The sequence below is a fragment of the Carcharodon carcharias genome, chromosome 7 (assembly GCF_017639515.1).
Source record: "Carcharodon carcharias isolate sCarCar2 chromosome 7, sCarCar2.pri, whole genome shotgun sequence".
NCBI classification, from domain to species: domain Eukaryota; kingdom Metazoa; phylum Chordata; class Chondrichthyes; order Lamniformes; family Lamnidae; genus Carcharodon; species Carcharodon carcharias.
This window is the reverse complement of record NC_054473.1, coordinates 1527738-1547699: the sequence shown is the minus strand read 5'-3', so window position 1 is coordinate 1547699 and position 19962 is coordinate 1527738. Positions and strand designations below refer to the sequence as shown.

At 45.0% G+C, this 19962-nt stretch overlaps 1 protein-coding gene across 2 annotated transcripts in view; it reads right to left on the bottom strand.

The window, feature by feature from the left end:
• Nucleotides 1–19962, bottom strand: part of stimate (STIM activating enhance) — a 176279-nt gene that overhangs the window by 109023 nt on the left and 47294 nt on the right. For both annotated transcript variants that reach the window (XM_041190911.1, XM_041190910.1), the window contains exon 5: nt 8048–8160. In XM_041190911.1, the coding sequence (XP_041046845.1) occupies nt 8048–8160 (113 nt within the window). The remainder of the gene's footprint in view (nt 1–8047; nt 8161–19962) is intronic.

Sequence of the window (19962 nt, the reverse complement as noted above, 5' to 3'; positions counted from 1 at the left end):
GAGCATATTGGCTCACTGCTTTGCTTAAAGCCCGTGAAGCGAATGCTATGGGCCTCTCCACACCTGAGGGTAGTGTGTGTGAAATAACGGCCGCAACTCCATAAGGCGATGCATCACATACACCTTGTAGAGGTAAGGACGCAAAGTGCGTCAGTACCTCAGAATCTGTCAGCGCTGCTTTAGCCTTCTTGAACGCAGCATCACAGGCTTCTGTCCATTTCCAGGCTTTGTTCTGACACAGAAGCTCATGCAGGGGTATCAGCAGGGTTGCCAGCCGTGAAATAAATCTCCCGTAATAATTCAGCAGTCTTAAGGACAAGCAAAGCTGGCTGATATTCTGAGGAGCTGGAGCATCCACAAGAGCCTTGACCTGGGAGGGAGCTTTGTGAAGCCCAGCAGCATCAATGATATGCCCCAAATACTCCACAGAGGGCTGAAAAAGCTCATTTGTCTTTGCAAACCCATCAGACATAGTCCCCTAGCCTTTGTTGGATGGTATCCAAGTTCTTGAGATGATCCTCATCAGCCTTGCCCGTTATCAAGGTGTCGTCAAGGTAGCACTGAGCTCCAGACAAGCCACTCAGGATCTAGTCCATGGCCCTCAAACAAGGCTTGAACTGATGTTATTCAAACAGGCAAATGGCAATATCTGCACAGACAGTGTGTGTCGTGATGGTAAGATGTTCTTGTGACTTCTCATCAACGTGCATTTATAAGTAGATAAAAGCAAAAAACTGTGGATGCTGGAAACCTGAAACAAAAACAGAAAATGCTAGGAAAACTCAGGTCTAACAGCATCTGCAGAGGGAGAAAAAAAACAATTAACATTTCAAGTCCATATGACTCTTCAGAGCTAAAGAGAAGTAAAAATGTAATGAAATTTATACTGTTTAAAGGGGGTGGAGCAGGTGAAGCTGGATAGAAGGCCAGTGAGGGGTGGAGGCAAAGGAGAGATTACCAGAGAGATGGCCTCTCACTGAACAATTTCTTTTTTAACTTGTCTCACTTCCTCCAAATAAAAGGTGTGGCTATGGGTACCCACATGGGCCCTAGTCATGCCTGTCTCTTTATGGGGTATGTGGAACATTCCTTGCTCCAGTCCTACTCAGGCCTACCCCCCACAACTCTTTCTTCGGTACATCAATGACTGCTTCCATGCCGCTTCATGCTCTCGTCTGGAGCTAGAAAAATGTATCAACTTCGCTTCCAATTTCCACCCCTCCATCACCTTCATATGGTCCATCTCTGACACTTCCCTTCCTTTCCTTGACCTCTGTCTCAATTTCTGGTAACCAACTCCCACAGCTATCTCAACTACAGCTCCTCACACCCTGCTTCCTGTAGGGACTCCATCCCATTCTCTCAATTCCATCACCTCCGTCGCATCTGTTCCAATGATGCCACTTTCCAAAATGGTGCTTCTGACATGTTCCTTCCTCCTTAACCAAGGTTTCCCACCCACTGTGGTTGACAGGGCCCTCAACCATGTCCCGACCCATCTTCCCTGCCTCTGCCCACACGCCTTTCACTCCCTCCCAGAGGCATGATAGGGTCCCCCTTGTCCTCACTTTTCACACCACCAGCCTCAGCATTTGAAGATCATCCTCTGCCATATCTGTCAACTCCATCATGATGCCACCACCAAACACATGTTCCCTTCACCCCCTCCCCCCCCCCCCCCCCCCCCCCCACCCTTTGGCATTCCGTCCGGACCGTTCCCTCTGGTATACCCTGGTCCACTCCTCCATCAACTCATCTCCCTCCCACGGCACCTTCCCATGCAATCGTAGAAGGTGCAACACCTGCCCCTTTACCTCCTCCCCATCTAAGGGCCTAAACACTTCTTTCAAGTGAAGCAGCGCTTTCACTTGCACCTCCTTCAATTTGGTCTACTGCATTCACTGTTCCCAATGCGGTTTCCTCTACGTTGGAGAGACCAAACGCAGACTGGGTGACCGCTTTGTGGAACACCTTCGGTCTGTCCACAAGCATGACCCAGACCTTCCTGTCGCTTGCCATTTCAACACCCCATGCTGCTCTCATGCCCACATGTCCATCCTTGGCCTGCTGCAATGTTCCAGTGAAGCTCAACGCAAACCGGAGGAACAGCACCTCATCTTCCAATTAGGCACTTTACAGCCTTCCAGACTTAACATTGAGTTCAACAATGTCAGACCATGAATTCTCCACCATCCTCACCCCTTTTTTCAATATTCATTCCCGTTTCTTAACTTTTATTTTTTAATTTTTTAATTTTTTTTTATCCACCTTTTGTTTATTTTCATTTTTATCCATTGTTTTATCCCTACCTTTTATCCTATTTTCAATCTTTTTTCCCCACCACCGTCCCCTCCCCCACCCCCACAAGGACCATCTGTCACTTAATTATGTTGTTCTTTCCAGAGTGCTTACCCTTGGCCTGCCATCACATTCTGCTTTCTGATCTTAATGCCACCATCAGCACCTACTTTAGCAGTATCGCTATCAACACCCCTTTGTCCTTTTGGCCACAACATCTCTGGCAATCTCTCCTTTGCCCCCTCCTATCACTAGCCTTCTATCTGCTTCACCTGCTCCACCCCCCCTTAAATAGTATAAATTTCATTACATTTTTACTTCTCTTTAGCTCTGAAGATTCATATGGACTCAAAGCGTTAACTCTTTTTTTCTCTCCACGGATGCTGTTAGACCTGAGTTTTTACAGCATTTTCTGTTTTTGTTCCATTTATAAGTAGGCCTGGTAAAGATCTATTTTGCTGAATTTCTGTCCACTAGCCAGGCTAGCAAAAAATGTCCTCAGTATGGGGAAGTGGAATTTGTTCAGCGCACACCACGATTAACAGTAACTTTGAAATCTCCACAGATACGTATCGAGCTGTCTTTCTTAAGCACTAGAATGATGGGTGTTGCCCATTCGCTATGGGAGACAGGTACCAAGACTCCTATCTTGACCAGATGTTCCAGGTCAGCTTCGACTTTTGATCATATGGCATAAAGCATGGTTCTGACCTTCAGAAATTTTGGTTGAGAATCAGCTTTGATATTCAATTTTATGGTCATTCCCTCCATGCTTCCCAAATCTCTCTCTTTTTTTTTAAATATAAAGTCAGACCAATTTCTCCTTTTGCAATGCTGTATACTTTTGCCAAGTTTAACTGGATCTTCTCAAGCCATGACCAACCAGCTAAAGCTGGGCAGTTGCCTTTCACCACAAGCAGTGGTAGCTTAGCAGTCTGTCCATTTTGTTCCACTTTAACTTCTATTCTGCCCATCATAGGTACAGATTCTCCTGTAGATTTCCAGAATGATTTTTGTAGCCTTCAAGGGAAGATGTTTAAGCTTCTCCTTATACACAGCATCTGGGAACCAGAAACTGCTGCCCCTGTATCCAGTTCTGTACGTATTGGTTGGCTCTCCAGCAGAAGTGTTACCCAGTAGCCCTGTGAACCACCTGCCACAAGATGGTGAGGTGTGATGGGAGCTAAAACCTTTGGCTTATTAAGAAGCTTGGTACAGCCTGACAAACCTGGAACAAAATCATATGAGAACAACTTCGGACTCAATGGCACTCGGGTCCTCCCGTTCCTGCTGTATGACATGCAGATTTTTTTTCTTCTTACGCCAGACTGCAGCTTTCCACTGGTTTGCTTTTCCGATTCACTGCTACTTTTTTGTTTTTACAGGCATGTTCAATGTGTCCCTTCCTGCCACACTGACAGCATTGAAGGTCTCTTAACCAACATTCAGATGAATAGTGATCAGGCTTTCCACAACATAACATTCTTGGTTGCATGTTATCTTTTGTGCATGCTCAGCTGTCACGTTATACACTCTAGCTGATGCATTTAGCTGCTGTGCTTCTCTTGCAGCCAGCTCCATGGAGACTGCAATCTCTTTGACTTTCTGCAAAGTGAGGTTAGCTTCTGTTAGGAGGCATTTCTGGATTGCTTCATTACGAAGGCCACAGGCTAACCTGTCACAGAGGGTATCATTCAGTATTTCACTGAATTCAAAATATTCAGTGGGCTTTTTAAGTACTGCAATATACTGCATAATTGTTTCCCTCTCTTGGTTGCTTTTGTGAAACCTAAATCTTTCTGCTGTGACAAGTGGCTAAGGAGGGAAATGCATCTCCAGGACTTTTATAATGTCCTCATATGATTTTGTGCCAAGTTTGTCAGGCTGCACCAAGCTTCTTAATAAGCCAAAGGTTTTAGCTCCCATCACACTTAAGTTGGCATCTATCATTTTCAATTGCATTTGCAAGGACACAAAATTCAAATCGCACAGTGTAGGAGCTCCACTGTTCAACAGTCTCATCAAAATGTCCCATAGGTCCAGTAAGTATAGTCATTTTCCACCTTAAATGTATTGCCACTTTAAGAGCAGTAACTCTTTTACTTCAGGCTTGCCTGCAGCTGTTTCCTGTGGTTTTCTGGTCATGGTGGGCTCCTAGCAAGCGTGGTCTTTTTCTAAACTTTTCAAGAATCACTATAGAAACCTCTTCGGCCTCAAGGAAATTTTTTTCGTTTTGTTTTTATTCTGCAGGTGTTGCTTTTTTTCTGAACTTTAGGGGTTCTCTGCAGCCAGCCTGTCCTCTCCCAGTAAATTTGTCACAATTTGAGCTGCAGCAACACTTCTCTGGGTGATTTTTTTTTCTCTATTAACTATGCAGGGCCTTGTTGTTTTTGAACTTTGCGCTTCAGGAGTATTGCCGGGCAGGCTTTTTTTTTAAAACTAATTTTCTTTTACCAGCTTTTTCCACTTTAGTTTTGCTTTGGGTAGCATTACCGCTAAGGTCCATTCTCCTCATCGCCAATTTGTTACGCTTTAATCCTATGACGAGTAACTCACTTCCTGACTCCCCAAAGCCTGTTCACCATCTACAAGACGGTGATGGCATACTCTCCACTTGCCTGGATGAGTGCAGCTCCCACAACAAAGCAGCCTGCTTGATTGGCACCACATCCATAAACATTCACTCTTTCCACCACCGACACACAGTAGCAGCAGTGTGTACCATCTACAAGATGCAATGTAGGAATTCACCAAGGCTCCTTAGACAGCACCTTCCAAATCCATGACCACTATCATCAAAAGGACAAGGGCAGCAGACGTATGGGAACAACAGCACCTGCAAGTTCCCCTCCAAGCCACTCACCATCTGGACTTGGAAATACATTGCATTTCTTTACTGTCACTGGGTCAAAATCCCAACCCCCTTCCTAACTGCACTGTGGGTGCATCTACACCACATGGATTGCAGCAGTTCAAGAAAGCAGCTCACCACCACCTTCTCAAGGGCAACTAGGGATGGGCAATAAGTGTTGGCCCAACCAGCAAAGCCCACATCTGTGAATGAATTAATAAAGTACTGGTGCTGCCGCTAACTTTTCAAAGATTAATCAATACACACGTAGACGCGGAGATGATCGAACATTAAAGCTTCCGTTTTATTTTACTTCAGCAACCAAAATGACAAAATGGATTTGGTGATCCCATAATGCACTGACTTGCAATGTATGGCAAGCTAAACAAGACATACAGTACATAACACATGGGAACACCGCCAATGGAGGTTCCCCTCTAAGCCACTCACCATCCTCACTTGGAAATATATCACCGTTCCTTCACTGTCACTGGGTCAAAATCCTGGAACTCCCTTCTTAACAGCACTGTGGGTGTGCCTACACCACATGGACTCCAGTGGTTCAAGAGGCATTCTTGAGGTGTGGGTGTTGCTGGCTAGGCCAGCAGTTATTGCCCATCCCTGATTGCCCTCGAGATGGTGCTGGTGGTGAATGGAGGGGAGCTTTCAGGTGGTGGTGTTCCCATATGTCTGCTGTCCTTGTCCTTCTAGATGGTAGTGGTTGAGAGTTTGGAAGGTGCTGTCGAAGAAGGCTTGGTGAGTTAATGCAGTGCATCTTGTAGATGGTACACACTGCTGTTACTGTGCATCAGTGGTGGAGGGAGTGAATGCTTGTGGGTGTGGTGCCAGTTAAGCGGGCTGCTTTGTCCTGGATAACGTCAAGCTTCTCAAGTATTGCTGCACTCATCCAGGCAAATGGGGAGTATTCCATCACACTCTTGACTTGTGTCTTCTAGATGGTGTACAGGATTTAGGGAGTCAGGTGGTGAGTTACTCACCGCAGGATCCATAGCTTCTGAACTGCTCTTGTAACCACAGTATGTATATGGCTAGTCCAGTTCAGTTTCTGGTCAATGGCAACCCCTAGGATGTTGATGTGGAATTCAGAAATGGTAATGCCATTGAATGTCATTGGGTGATAGATAGATTCTCTCTTGTTGGAGATAGTCATTGCCTGGCACTTGTGAGACGTGAACGTTACTTTCCACTTGTCAGCCCAAGCCTGGATATTGCCCAGGTCTTGTTGCATTTGGACAAGGACTGCTTCGGTACCTGATGGTGAACAATGTATAATCATCAGCGAACATCCTCACTTCTGACCTTATGATGGAAGGGAGGTCATTGATAAAGCAGCTGAAGATGGCCGAGCTGCGACACCCTCATCCCGTGAATAAGACTCTTAACTGCTCTCTGAAATGGCCTAGCAAACCACTCATTTCTAGCGCAATTAAGGATGGGCAACAAAAGACCTCCACACCCCACGAAAGAACAGAAAAAAAGGATTGCTGAATTAAAATGTCATGCCAAGAAAGCTTTTCATTTTGCACTCATCAAGGCTTCTCCAATCAAGTCAGGTAAAAAAAATGATTTACACTGCTTGAAGAGTGCTGATTGGTGGAGGCGTTGCCCTGGGGAATGAACCAGAGAATGACTGTTCCCTAAGCTTTTGTTTAGTTGAAAAGAGCACAACATGTGGACATGTTCCTTTTGTCTGCAAAGGACAGGGCCCCACGTGTTGTTGTTTCTAGAACACACAGCGTAAGTAAGCCACACAGCAAGTCCGACTGAATCTTCAATTAGTTTTCAATGCCACTCTTAGCACAAATAGGATTGCTTAGCAGGTGCTGTCCAATTACGGAGTCACATCTAATGTTGGTCACTATGTTTTGAGTTTTGCAAGCAAGGACTGGTTGGATCCGGTCAATATTTTGCCTGTTGCAACCAGTCAAAGGGAATGCTTTTTGATACGATCGTTGGGATGTAAGGCCTGTATATCTGGCACCACACCTACACTGAAATTCATATAATGCATTACTCATTTGTGTGGTAGGCAAACATTCTCTTTGGCTTGATGGCAGCATCCCATTAGTGCAGAATACCACTCATGTTGCCACTGCATAGTAACAGTGTACAACGGCTAATTTCACCTGCTGCTCAAATTTTTGAGGCACCTTACCCTTCCGTGGTAATCTGAGGGTGACTGGGCACTTTTCAGGATCGAAACTGGCAGCCTTAGGCGCATTCATGAGTTTGCACGATACACAACAAGCAATGATCTGATCAGGGTAGCAATTATCCCACAGGATGGCCTTGATGCATGGTATATGAATTTCAGTGCGGGTGTGATGCCAGGCATTTCACAGAATCACAGTGCAGAAGAGGCCCCTTGGCCCATCGAGTCTGCACCGACACGTGAGAAACACCTGACCCACCTAATCCCATTTACCCGCACTTGGTCCATAGCCTTGAATGTTATGACATGACAAGTGCTCATCCAGGTACTTTTTAAAGGATGTGAGGCAACTCACCTCCATCACCCTCCCAGGCAGCACATTCCAGACCGTCACCACCCTCTGGGTAAAAAAGATTTTCCTCACATTCCCCCTAAACTTCCTGCCCCTCTCCTTGAACTTACGCTCCCTTGTGACTGACCCTTCAACTAAGGGGAACTATAGGTCGTACATCCCAACAATTGGCGGATCGTATCAACCAGTCCATTCGCAATAGGGAAGTACTGACCGCATCCCAACTGGCCCGCAATCTGTGCGCTTCAATGAGCGCATTAATCACAATTTTGTGTGACAATTGAAATATAGAACAAAAATAAATGAAAAGTTCAGGAACACACATTGTAAGTTTGAGTCAAGACTGGAGAGGAAGGGGACAAAGAATACAAACCTTCTTCCACTGAGGTAAGAGCAGCACTACAATCACCACAGTCTTCTCCAACATCATAATTAGCAGGTAAAGTGCACACTGTCCAACCCAGGCACTGCACTCCACTGGGTCCCCTGCAATTAAAGTTCAGTACATGGAGTTAGTGCTGCATGCAACCAGTTAACAGCTGGATTATTTCATTTTAAGTTCAATAAATAATTGCAGCAAGAACTGGACAACATTCAGGCTTGGACTGATAAGTGGCAAGTAATAGTCATGCCACACAAGTGGCAGGAAGACCAACTTCAACAACAGAGTCCAATCACCACCTTACCCCCTTGATATTCAATAGCATTACCATCACTGAGTTCCCACTAACATCACCATGGGTGTTACCATTGGCCAGAAACTGAACTGGACCAGCCACATAAGTACTGTGCTACAAGAGCAGGTCAGTTGCTGGGAATTCTTTAACAAAAAGTAAAAAATACCTGGAAAAACTCAGCAGACCTGCTCAGTTTTTCCAGGTATTTTTTATTTTTTGTTTTGGATCTCCAGCATCCACAGTTTTTATCGCTGGGAATTCTTTGGCAAGTAATTCACCTCCTGACTTCCCAAAGCCTGTCCACCATTTAGAAGGCACAAGTCAGCAGTGTGATGGAATACCTGCCACTCACCTGGATGAACTCCCACAACACTCAAGAAGCTCGACACCATCCAAGATGAAACAACCCACTTGATCTGCACCCCACCCACCACCTTCATTCCCTTCCTCCACCAGCGGTGCACAGTGACAGCAGTGTGTACCATCTAACCACCAGACTAATATGTGGAATGGGTGGGTTGGACAGACTAGGCTTGTATCCACTTGAGTTTAGAAGGGTAAGAGGCGGCCTGATTGAAACATACAAGATCCTGAGAAGTCTTGACAGGGTGAATGTGGAAAGGATGTTTCCTCATGTGGTAGAATCTAGAACTAGGGGTCACTGTTTAAACATAAGGGGTTGCCAATTTAAAACAAATGAGGCAAAATTTTTTCACGCAGAATATTTTTAAAGCAGAGGTGGATAGATTCTTGGTAAGCAAGGGGGTGATCGGAGGTAGGTGGGATGCGGATTTCAGGTTATCAGATCAGCCGTGATCTTATTAAATGGTGGAGCAGGCTTGAGGGGCTGAATGGCCTACTCCTGATCCTTGCTCATTTGTATCTACAAGATGCAGTGCAGCAACTCACCAAGGCTCCTTTGACAGCACCTTCCAAAACCATAACACCCAACATCTAGAAAGACAAGGGCAACAGATGCATTGGAGCACTACCACCAGCAAGTTCCCTCAGCCCTGATATGGAACTACATTGTTGTTTCTTCACTGTTGCTGGGTCAGAATCCTGGAATTATCTTCATAAAGCCCCATGTTCCAAATGAATTTTTAAAAAATTACACAACCTAAGGATGTATAACTTTAATAAAAATCAGAAACCAGATATGGTTAGTAAATTGATATATTTTGCAGCCTCGTGCAATGATCTTACAGCATCCCTCAGAAAGATTTAGGTCCTGACCTATTCCCCTAAGCAATTACACTATTTTTTTTTAAAATTGTGCTTGATTAAAGGCGACACCCGGGAAAGGAAAGTTATGTTTCCACATTTGAACCATCCTGGAGAGGCTGTCAGATATTCCCTTGTCTGCACTACATCGTAACTGCAATTTCACCAAGGTCTCCCTGCCTAGCCCTGGATCCATCTTGCTCTAGGTTTTTCTCTCATCTCATCAATGAGGTCCATTTCCTTCTCTCTTGACCTTAGTCCTACCAAATTACAGACCATCCAACCTCCTCCTGGTTCTCATGCTAGCTTATATTGTAAATTGTTTCCACTTCAGGTCCTGTTCTATCCCCTTCAAGTCTGCCATTATCACACCCCCGCACCCCCCCACCCCACCCCCGTCAAACTCTCGACCTCTCTGTCCTTACAAACAACTGCCCCATCTGCAACTTCCTTTACACTCTCTTTGAACATGTTGTTACTTTCTAATTTGATAGCCATCTTTCCCGCAACTCCACGTTTGAATTCCTCCAATCAGGTTTCTGCCTCTTACCACACTACTGATCCTGTCCTCATCAAAAGTAACAGATGTTAGTCTTGGTAAATGTGACTATGGTGAATTATTCATCCTCATCCTTCTCAATGCAACTGCAGCTTTTGAATAGGCTGACCACTCCATCCTCCTCAAATGCCTCTTTTCTGTGATCAAGCTGGGTGGTACTGCACCTTTGCCTTATTCCATGCTATTTATCCATTCACAGCCAAAGTATCATTTTCAAAGGCTACACTTCCTGCTCCTTCATGTTACTTGTGTGCCCCAAGAATCTACCCTTGGCCCCCTCCTATTTCTCAACTGTACACGACTTCATCATCCAAAAATATGACGGTAGGTTCCATAAGCAAACTGGTTACATTCAATTCTACTTCACCACCACTTCTTTTGGCCCCATCGCTGTCACTAAATTGCCACACTACCTGTCCTACTACCGGTCATAAATGAGCTTCGGTTTCCTCCAGTTATAAACATTGGGAAGACAGAAGCCATCAAGTTCAGTCTCCACAACAAATTCCATGCACTCACCTTCCATTCTAACCATCTCCTCAGCTGACTCAGGTTGAAGCCAATAAAATGCTGAGGTTGCTGACAATGTAATGCTGTTTGAATTTCCAACTCCACATCTGCTCCATTGTATAGATCACTTACTTTCACCTGCGTAACACTGACTGTTATGATCTCTGCCTCAGCTCATTTGCTGCTGAAACTCTCATTCATGTCTGTTACGTGCAGACTAGACCATTCCAGGTCAGACACACATCCTGTGCACTCCATAAATTCACCTCACTCAAAACTCTGTTACCCATATCTCCCGCTAAGTCCCACTCCTTTAGAGTCACAGGATCTTTACAGTGCAGGAGGAGGCCATTCGGCCCCATTGAATCTGCACTGGCTCTCTGAAAGAGCGTTCTACCTGGTCCAACTCCCCTGTCTCATTGGTTATTTTGCACATTCTCTCAGTAAGTTCGTTCCAGGCTCCAAACACCCACTGGGTGAAAAAGTTTGTCCTTATGTCACTTTTACTCCTTTTGCCAATTATTTTGAATCTGTGCCCTCTAGTTCTTGATGTTCTCTTGAGTGGGAACAGTTTCTCACTATTTACCCTGTTCACACCCCTCAGGATAGAATACCCCTATGAAGTTCCCTCTTAGGCTTCTTCTCTTCAAGGAAAACAATCCCAACCTCTCAATCTATCTGCATAGCTACAGCTCTTTATCCCTGGAATCATTCTTGTGAAAATCCTCTGTACACTCTCCAATGCCTTCACATCCTTCAAGTATGGCATCCAGAACAGGATGCAGTATTTCAGATGAGGCCTAACTAGTGTCTTGTACAAGTTCAACATGACCTCCTTACTCTTAAACTTTATTAATAAGGGCACTGAGTACAAGATATTATATGTTTCATTAACTGCTCTCAACATGCCCTCCCATCTTCAATGGCTTATGTACATTAAGCCTCTGTTCCTGCACCTCGTTTAGGGATTCTCCCTTTACTTTATGCTGACTCTCCATATTCTTCCTGCCAAAATAATCACCTCACAATTCTCTACAGTGAACTTCATCCGCCACTTGTCGGCCCAATCCATCAACATGTCTATGTCCTTTTGAAGTTCAAGACTATCCTCATCACAGTTGACCAAGTTTCCAACCTTCATATCATCCGCAAATTTTTAAACCATGCCCTGAACACCACAGTCTTGGTCATTCATATATACCAGGAAGAGCAAGGGTCCCAATACTGACCCCTGGGAACGCCACTACAAACCTCTGCACAGACCAAATTCAAAGAGAGCTATACAAAGGCCATCTGCATTTCATAACCCAGGCTGGCCGACTGGAGTCTACTTGTCTGCTAGGACAAAGGGCCCTGCAACCTTCCTTTCAATTTTAATAGCTGAGGTATTTAACAATCTTGGGGACCCAAATGCGGATATACGTCCTTTGTCAAAAACAGTATGAAGCGGTGGCAGTCATTTGACAAAGACCTCTAGCTTCTGGAACCAGTAAGATTGCCTTGTGAAACTGCAAAATCAGTCTTCCATTTTACCATCTAACTAGCAGCATCACAGGTGAGGAGTTCTGGCCCAGATTGGACAGTTGGCCCCATCTACACTGCTTCTACCAGAAATTCTGTACCACCACCTACAAGACTAATTCATCTCTGCGTGCCTATCTCATTGTATGAAGCCAACACCACCAGAAAAGTAAATTAACCAGTATCAGTTTTCAGTTCACAAACCTCCAAGAAGGAATACCTTATTGGGCTTTGATTCTGGAATCCACGTGAAACAATATTTCTTTTCTCTGTGGTCTTTTTCTTTTCTCCATCACTCTTTTACTGTATAAGTACACAACAGGCAACATTGCAATCCTTCTCCCGCGTTTTGAGTGTGTGCAAACAATCTAACCCTTTGAATTCATCCTATCTCAAGTTTGCTGTGGGGTTATACATAGAAATTCAATCACACAAAAACAAAGGGGTTGGGAAACACATCACTGCCTATAAAGGGGGAAGCAAATCAAAAACAACTTTCTGTTTACTGTTACGGCTGGGATGGGAGGGGCACTATTGATATAGCCCTACTACTCCACAGGTCATACCATTAGTTTAAAAGATTAATTTACTCATCAAAATGGCCCATTGTTTACCTTCATTACTGGAAACCAAAATAAAAGAGGCTTTAACCAGGCTTCCTTCAATAAACAACAGGCCTACTCCCGCTCCTAGTTTGTGTGTCTAACAAACTTCTTAGTTTATTATAAGACTAGTCTTGTCAAATAGAAAGGCAAAGTTTATCAACGTACAGTGTGAAACATGAAGTTATACTAATTACTCTTGCAAGATAGAAATGGAGAAATTCTGCCAAAGGTTAAAAGTCCATGTTTCAAAGACAAAGGGTAGATGGTGAAGTCTTTGAAAATGGCATCTGGGCTATTTGGTTAGTCTCTCAGCACTGATCAGCAAAACAATCCATGACTCTGGCACTGCTTTTCAAGCGGCCTGGAAGAACACTCACAGGTACTCTATTCAAGCACGTAGAACTTAGGAGCAGCTTATATTCACTTCAGGCTGTGGATTGGCTCTGTCCATGCCACTCATAATTTTGTAAACTTCTATCAAGTCACCCCTCAATCTCCGGCGTCCAATGAGAACAATCCGAGTTTCTCCAACCTCTCCTCATAGCTAATAACCTCCAGACCAGGCAGCATCCTGGTAAACCTCCTCTGCACCCTCTCCAATGCCTCCATATCCTTCTGGTAATGTGGCGACCAGAAATGCATGCAATATTCCAAGTGTGGCCTAACCAAGGTTCTATACAGCTGCAGCATGACTTCCCAGCTTTTATATTCAATACCCCTCCCAATGAAGGCAAGCATGCCATATACCTTCCCTGACTACTTTATCCACCTGCATTGCCACTTTCAGTGACCTGTGGACCCGTACACCCAGATCCCTCTGCCCGTCGACGCACTTAAGGGTTCTGTCATTTACTGTATAATTCCTACCTGCATTAGACCTTCCAAAATACATTACCTCACATTTGTCGGGATTAAACTCCAACTGCCATTTCTCCGCCCAAGTCTCCAACCGATCTATATCCCGTTGTATCATTTGACAATCCTCTTCACTATCTGCAACTCCTCCAACCTTAGTGTCGACTGCAAACTTACTAATTAGCCCAGATACATTTTCCTCCAAATCATTTATGTACACAACAAACAGCAAAGGTCCCAGCACTGATCCCTGTGGAACATCACTAGTCACAGCTCTCCAAACAGAAAAGCACCCTTCCACTGCTACCCTCTGTCTTCTAGACCAAGCCAATTCTGTGTCCATCTTGCCAGCTCACCTCTGATCCCGTGCGACTTTACCTTCTGTACCAGTCTGCTGTGAGAGACCTTGTCAAAGGCCTTACTGAAATCCATGTATATAACATCCACTGCCCTTCCATCGTCGATCATCTTTGTCACTTCCTTGAAAAACTCGATCAAGTTAGTGAGACACGACCACACCTTCACAAATCCATGCTTAGACAAAGTAAGCATGAAAGGGAAATCAGGCTTAACTAATCTACTGGAGTTTTTTGAGGATGTAACTAGTAGAATAGATAAGAGAACAGTGGATAAAAACAAAAAACTGCGGATGCTGGAAATCCAAAACAAAAACAGAATTACCTGGAAAAACTCAGCAGGTCTGGCAGCATCAGCGGAGAAGAACAAAGTTGACGTTTCGAGTCCTCATGACCCTTCAACAGAACTGAGTAAAATTATGAGAGGGGTGAAATATAAGCTGGTTTAAGGTGGGGGGGGGCGGGTGGTTGTAGAGACAAGCAAGCAGTGATAGGAGCAGATAATCAAAAGATGTCACAGACAAAAGAACAAAGAGGTGTTAAAGGTGGTGATATTATCTAAACGAATGTGCTAATTAAGAATGGATGGCAGGACACACAAGGTACAGCTCTAGTGGGGGTGGGGTGGAATAAGACTAAGAGGGCATAAAAGGTATAGATTTAAAAATAATGGAAATAGGTGGGAAAAGAAAAATCTATATAAATTATTGGAAAAATCAAAAAGGAGGGGGAAGAAACGGAAAGGGGGTGGGGATGGAGGAGGGAGGTCAAGACCTAAAGTTGTTGAATTCAATATTCAGTCCGGAAGGCTATAAAGTGCCTAGTTGGAAGATAAGGTGCTGTTCCTCCAGTTTGCGTTGAGCTTCACTGGAACAATGCAGCAAGCCAAGGACAGACATGTGGGCAAGAGAGCAGGGTGGAGTGTTAAAATGGCAAGCGACAGGGAGGTTTGGGTCATTCTTGCGGACAGACCGCAGGTGTTTTGCAGAGCGGTCGTCCAGTTTGCGTTTGGTCTCTCCAATGTAGAGGAGACCACATTGGGAGCAACAAATGCAGTAGATTAAGTTGGGGGAAAAGCAAGTGAAATGCTGCTTCACTTGAAAGGAGTGTTTGGGCCCTTGGACGGTGAGGAGAGAGGAATTGAAGGGGCAGGTGTTGCATGGGGAGGTGCCATAGGTGAGGGTTGAGGAGTAGGGAGCGATGGAGGAGTGGACCAGGGTGTCCCAGAGGGAACGATCCCTATGGAATGCCGACAGGAGGGGTGAAGGGAAGATGTGTTTGGTGGTGGCATCATACTGGAGTTGGCGGAAATGGCGGAGGATGATCCTTTGAATGCGGAGGCTGGTGGGGTGATAAGTGAGGACAAGGGGGACCCTATCATGTTTCTGGGAGGGAGGAGAAGGCGTGAGGGCGGATGCACGGGAGATGGGCCGGACATGGTTGAGGGCCCTGTCAACGGTGGAAAACCTCGGTTAAGGAAGGAGGACGACATGTCAGAGGAACTGTTTTTGAAGGTAGTATCATCAGAACAGATGCGACGGAGGCAAAGGAACTGAGAGAATGGGATGGAGTCCTTACAGAAAGCGGGGTGTGAGGAGCAGTAGTCGAGGTAGCTGTGGGAGTTGGTAGGCTTGTAATGGATATTGGTGGACAGTCTATCACCAGAAATTGAGATAGAGAAGTCAAGGAAGGGAAGGGAAGTGTCAGAGATGGACCATGTGAAAATGATGGAGGGGTGGAGATTGGAAGCAAAATTAATAAATTTTTCCAGGTCCCGACGAGAGAACAGTGGATTGGGAATAAATGGGTCTTTTTCCAGATGGCAGGCAGCGACTAGTGGTGTACTGCAGAGATCAGTACTTGGGCCCCAGCTAACTTGGATGAGGAAACCAAATGCAATATTTCCAAGTTTGCTGACAACACAGAATTGGGCAGGGGTGTGAGTTGTGAGGGGGATGCAAGGAGGCTTCAGGATGAGTTAGACAAGCTGTGTGTGTGGGCAAATACATGGCAGATGCAGTATAACATGGATAAATGTGAAGATATACGCTTCAGTGTGAAAGGCAGAATGGCAGAGTATTATTTAAATGGTGACATATTGGGAAATGTGGATGTACAAAGGCATCTGAGTGTCCTTGTACACCAGCCAGTGAAAGTAAACAGGCAGGTGCAGCAAGCAATTAGGAAGGCAAATGGTATGTTGGCCTTCATTGCAAGAGGATTTGAGTTCAGGAGGAGGGATGTCTTACTGCAATTTTACAGGGCCTTGGTGAGACTGCACCTGGAGTATTGTGTGCAGTTTTGGTCTCCCTATCTAAGAAAGGATATACTCACTCTAGAGGGAGAGCAGTGAAGGTTCACTAAGCTGATACCGTGGGTGACAGGACTGTAGTATGAGGAGAGATTGGTTCAACTGGACCTGTATTCACTAGAGTGATTGAAATATAAAATTCTAACAGGGCTAGACAGACTAGATGCAGGGAGGATGTTTCCCTTGGTTGGGGAGTCTAGAACCAGGGGCCAGTGTCTCAGGATATGGGGCAGGCTATTTAGGACCGAGGTGAGAAAAAATTTCTTCACACAGAGGGTGGTCAACATGTGGAATTCTCTACCACAGAGGCCGTGGAGGCCAGGTCACTGAGTATATTCAAGAAAGAAATTGTTAATTTTTTGGATACTAAAGGGCATCATGGGGTATGGAGAGAAAGCAGGAATATGGCATCGAGATAGAGGATCAGCCATGATCGTATTGAATGGCAGACCAGGCTCAAAGGGCCGAATGGCCTACTCCTGCTCCTAGTTTCTAGCTAAGTCCTGCATTAACCCTTTAAGGGACAGTGTATTTTAAAACACAAATTCTTCCAAAATGTCCTTAGTCCTTGAAGATGAACCATTTTCTGTGAGTAAAATGTTCATGACATTATGGACAGGTGGTGAGAGGAGAAATTAGTGCTGTTTAAATTAACCCCACTCCTGTCCATAGCAGAAATTGGGAGCTCAAATCCGGGTTCACCCATTTGAATTTGACCAGAGTTCAAGTTAAGACACGAGCCAAATCTGATTTAAAAGACTCAATTGGAAGCCAAAAGAAAAAAAATTAGTGGCTGGTACATATTTTAAAACAATAGCTTACCACACAACTTCCTTTTCCCTAACACTAAGAAAATGGCAACTTTTGATGCCCAAACGTGGGTCCAGTAAGCAAATTTGAACAGTGAAACTTTAGCTGCCTTTAGGATACAGCAACTGAAAGCTGAGCAAGGGAAGTACAGTTAAAAGTACCCAGTAAAGTGAAAAGAAGCGAACTGATCCAGTTGTGGGTAGAACATTTGGATCTCTCATTACCAATGCATCAGTTTGATGTAGTTTGACTCCAAATCCCACCACCCAAAGCCAAATTCAAGCTGGAAAACTTCAGACTGCAGCTAGAATTTCAGGAGGGAAAGAGAGACAGAACAAAGGGAGAGAGAAGAATTCCAGCTCTGAAAATTGTAAATGGATCTAGCAGCTCAAAGAGACCAGGCAGTTGGAAGCTGAGGGAAAATCTCTCTCTACCCCGCAGCAACCCCTATCTCTCTAACCCAGAATTGCTCTCCGAGGCCCTCAAGTATACTAGATTCATTTCAAAATTCGAAGAGAGTGATGTAGGCTTATTTTCTGCCACTTTTGAGAAAGTATCAGGACAGCTAAAATGGCCATCAGATATTTGGACATTTTTAATTCAAGGGCAGCTGTCAGGGAGAGCACGAGAGGTCTACTACACACTGACTCCTGATGTGTCCACGAGTTATGAGCAGACCAAGGCTGCCTATGAGTTAGTCTTGGAGGCATATCGCCAGCAATTCCAGAACGCTCATAAGAAGCCCACACAAACCTACATCGAGTTTGAACGGCTGAATCAAATCCCATTCGACCGATGATAAAGTCCCTAAAAATCCCATGCACCTGAGGGGTTTGCCCAAGTTGGTATTGTTGGAGGAACTCTAATTTCCTACCCTCCAACCTGCAGACGTACTTGGAGGAGTAAATAATCCTCATGCCAGGGATGCAGCAGTCACAGCAGACAGCTGCAATCTCACCCATAAGCCTGGAAACCCAGGCAGGCACTTTCTAAACCATTCCCATTAGTATTGGGCAGATAAGTAGGATGACCTAGGAGGAGAAGCTCCCCACCCAGTAAAGAAAGCATCAAGGAGGGTGCGAGAAGCCCTCCTGCAGCTGCAAGGGAGAGCCCCCTGAAGACCGGTGTGTTCTCATTGTAAAAAAAATAGGCCATTCCAATACCATGAGTATTGGAGATTGTGAGGAAAGCCTGTAGGTCTAATAGAGTTCCATTGCACTAGTTTCCCAAAGGACACCCCAATGGGTAGCGCAGCAGAGCAGGCAGAGACTCTCACTCCCAAAACCTACCCTTTAGAAGTCATGACACTATGTGTGTCTGAGCTGGACAAGCTCCCAGAGTGCTTCTGGAGTTTTGTCCTTTCAGGAACAGTGCCCCCCTCCACCCATCCCAAAATGTGACCAAGTCCGTCGTACTGCTCTGGGACACAGGGGCCACTCAGTCCTTTATGTTGGAGGGAAAACTAAACCTACCCTACTACCCCCAACCCAGAGTCCTCCCTGAAGGTCAAAGCCCTGATCAGTGAAGTGGGAGGGGGGATCTGTGTTTGCACCCCTCCATAAGGTCCACCAAGAGTATAATTTTGTTTCAGCCTCTGTTACAGTAGGAATTTCCCCTGAACTACCAGTAGCAGGAATCAATTTCCTCCTTGGAAACGCTTTGGCTGGCAGTGAGGTGTTAGCTAGTGAAAGAAGTGGACCACATCAGCCAGCAGAAATCTGCAGGAGTGCAGAAAACTGGGAAAGGAAAGGCCCAAAAGGGTGAAATTGCACCCATAAACATTGAATGAGGGCTGCTCGAATGTAGCACGGCCTGCTAAATTAAAAGAGGAAACAGCCTCTCAGAATGTCCCCAAATTAAACAAGGAACAGAAATGTCCAAGAGGAGGGAAAGAGATAGTGAGGGACATGACCCACGTAGTAAAAACCTGAAGGAAGGCAAGCTATTAAAACCAGGAAGGATAACGGTTAAGGAATTGCCATAAGTATGGCTGGCAGAAACCTTCTTTCTGATATTAAATAGAGACATAGAAACTAGAAGGAGTAGGTCATTCAGCCCTTCGAGCCTGCTCTGCCATTCATTATGATCATGGCTGATCATCCAACTCAAAAGCCTGCTCCCGCTTTCTCCCCATATCCTTTGATCCCTTTCACCCCAAGGGCTATATCCAACTCTTCCTTGAAAACATACAATGTTTTGGCCTCAACTGCTTTGTGGTAGCGAATTCCACAGGCTCACCACTCTCTGGGTGACAAAAATTTCTCCTCATCTCAATCCTAAATGGTCTACCCCATATCCTCAAGACTGTGACCCCTGGTTCTGGACTATCCCACCATCGGGAACATGCTTCCTGCATCTATCCTGTCGAGTCCCGATAGAATTTTATAGGTTTCTTTAAGATCCCCCCTCATTCTTCTGAATTCCAGCAAGTATAATCCTAACCAACTCAATCTCTCCTCATATGTCAGTCCCGCTATCCCAGGAATCAGTCTGGTAAACCTTCGCTGCACTCCCTCTATAGTAAGAACATCCTTCCTCAGAAAAGGAGGCCAAAACTGTAAACAATATTCCAGGTGTGGTCTCACCAAGGTCCTGTATAATTGCAGCAAGACATCCTTGCTCCATTACTCGAATCCTCTGGCTATGAAGGTCAACATACCATTTGCCTTCTTTACTGCCTTCTGCACCTGCATGCTTACCTTCAGCGGCTGGTGTACGAGGACACCCAGGTTATCGTTGTACATTCGCTTCTCTCAATTTATAGCCATTCAGATAATAATCTGCCTTCCTGTTTTTGCTATCAAAGTGGATAACCTCATATTTATACATTATACTGCATTTGCCCACTCAGTCAGCTTGT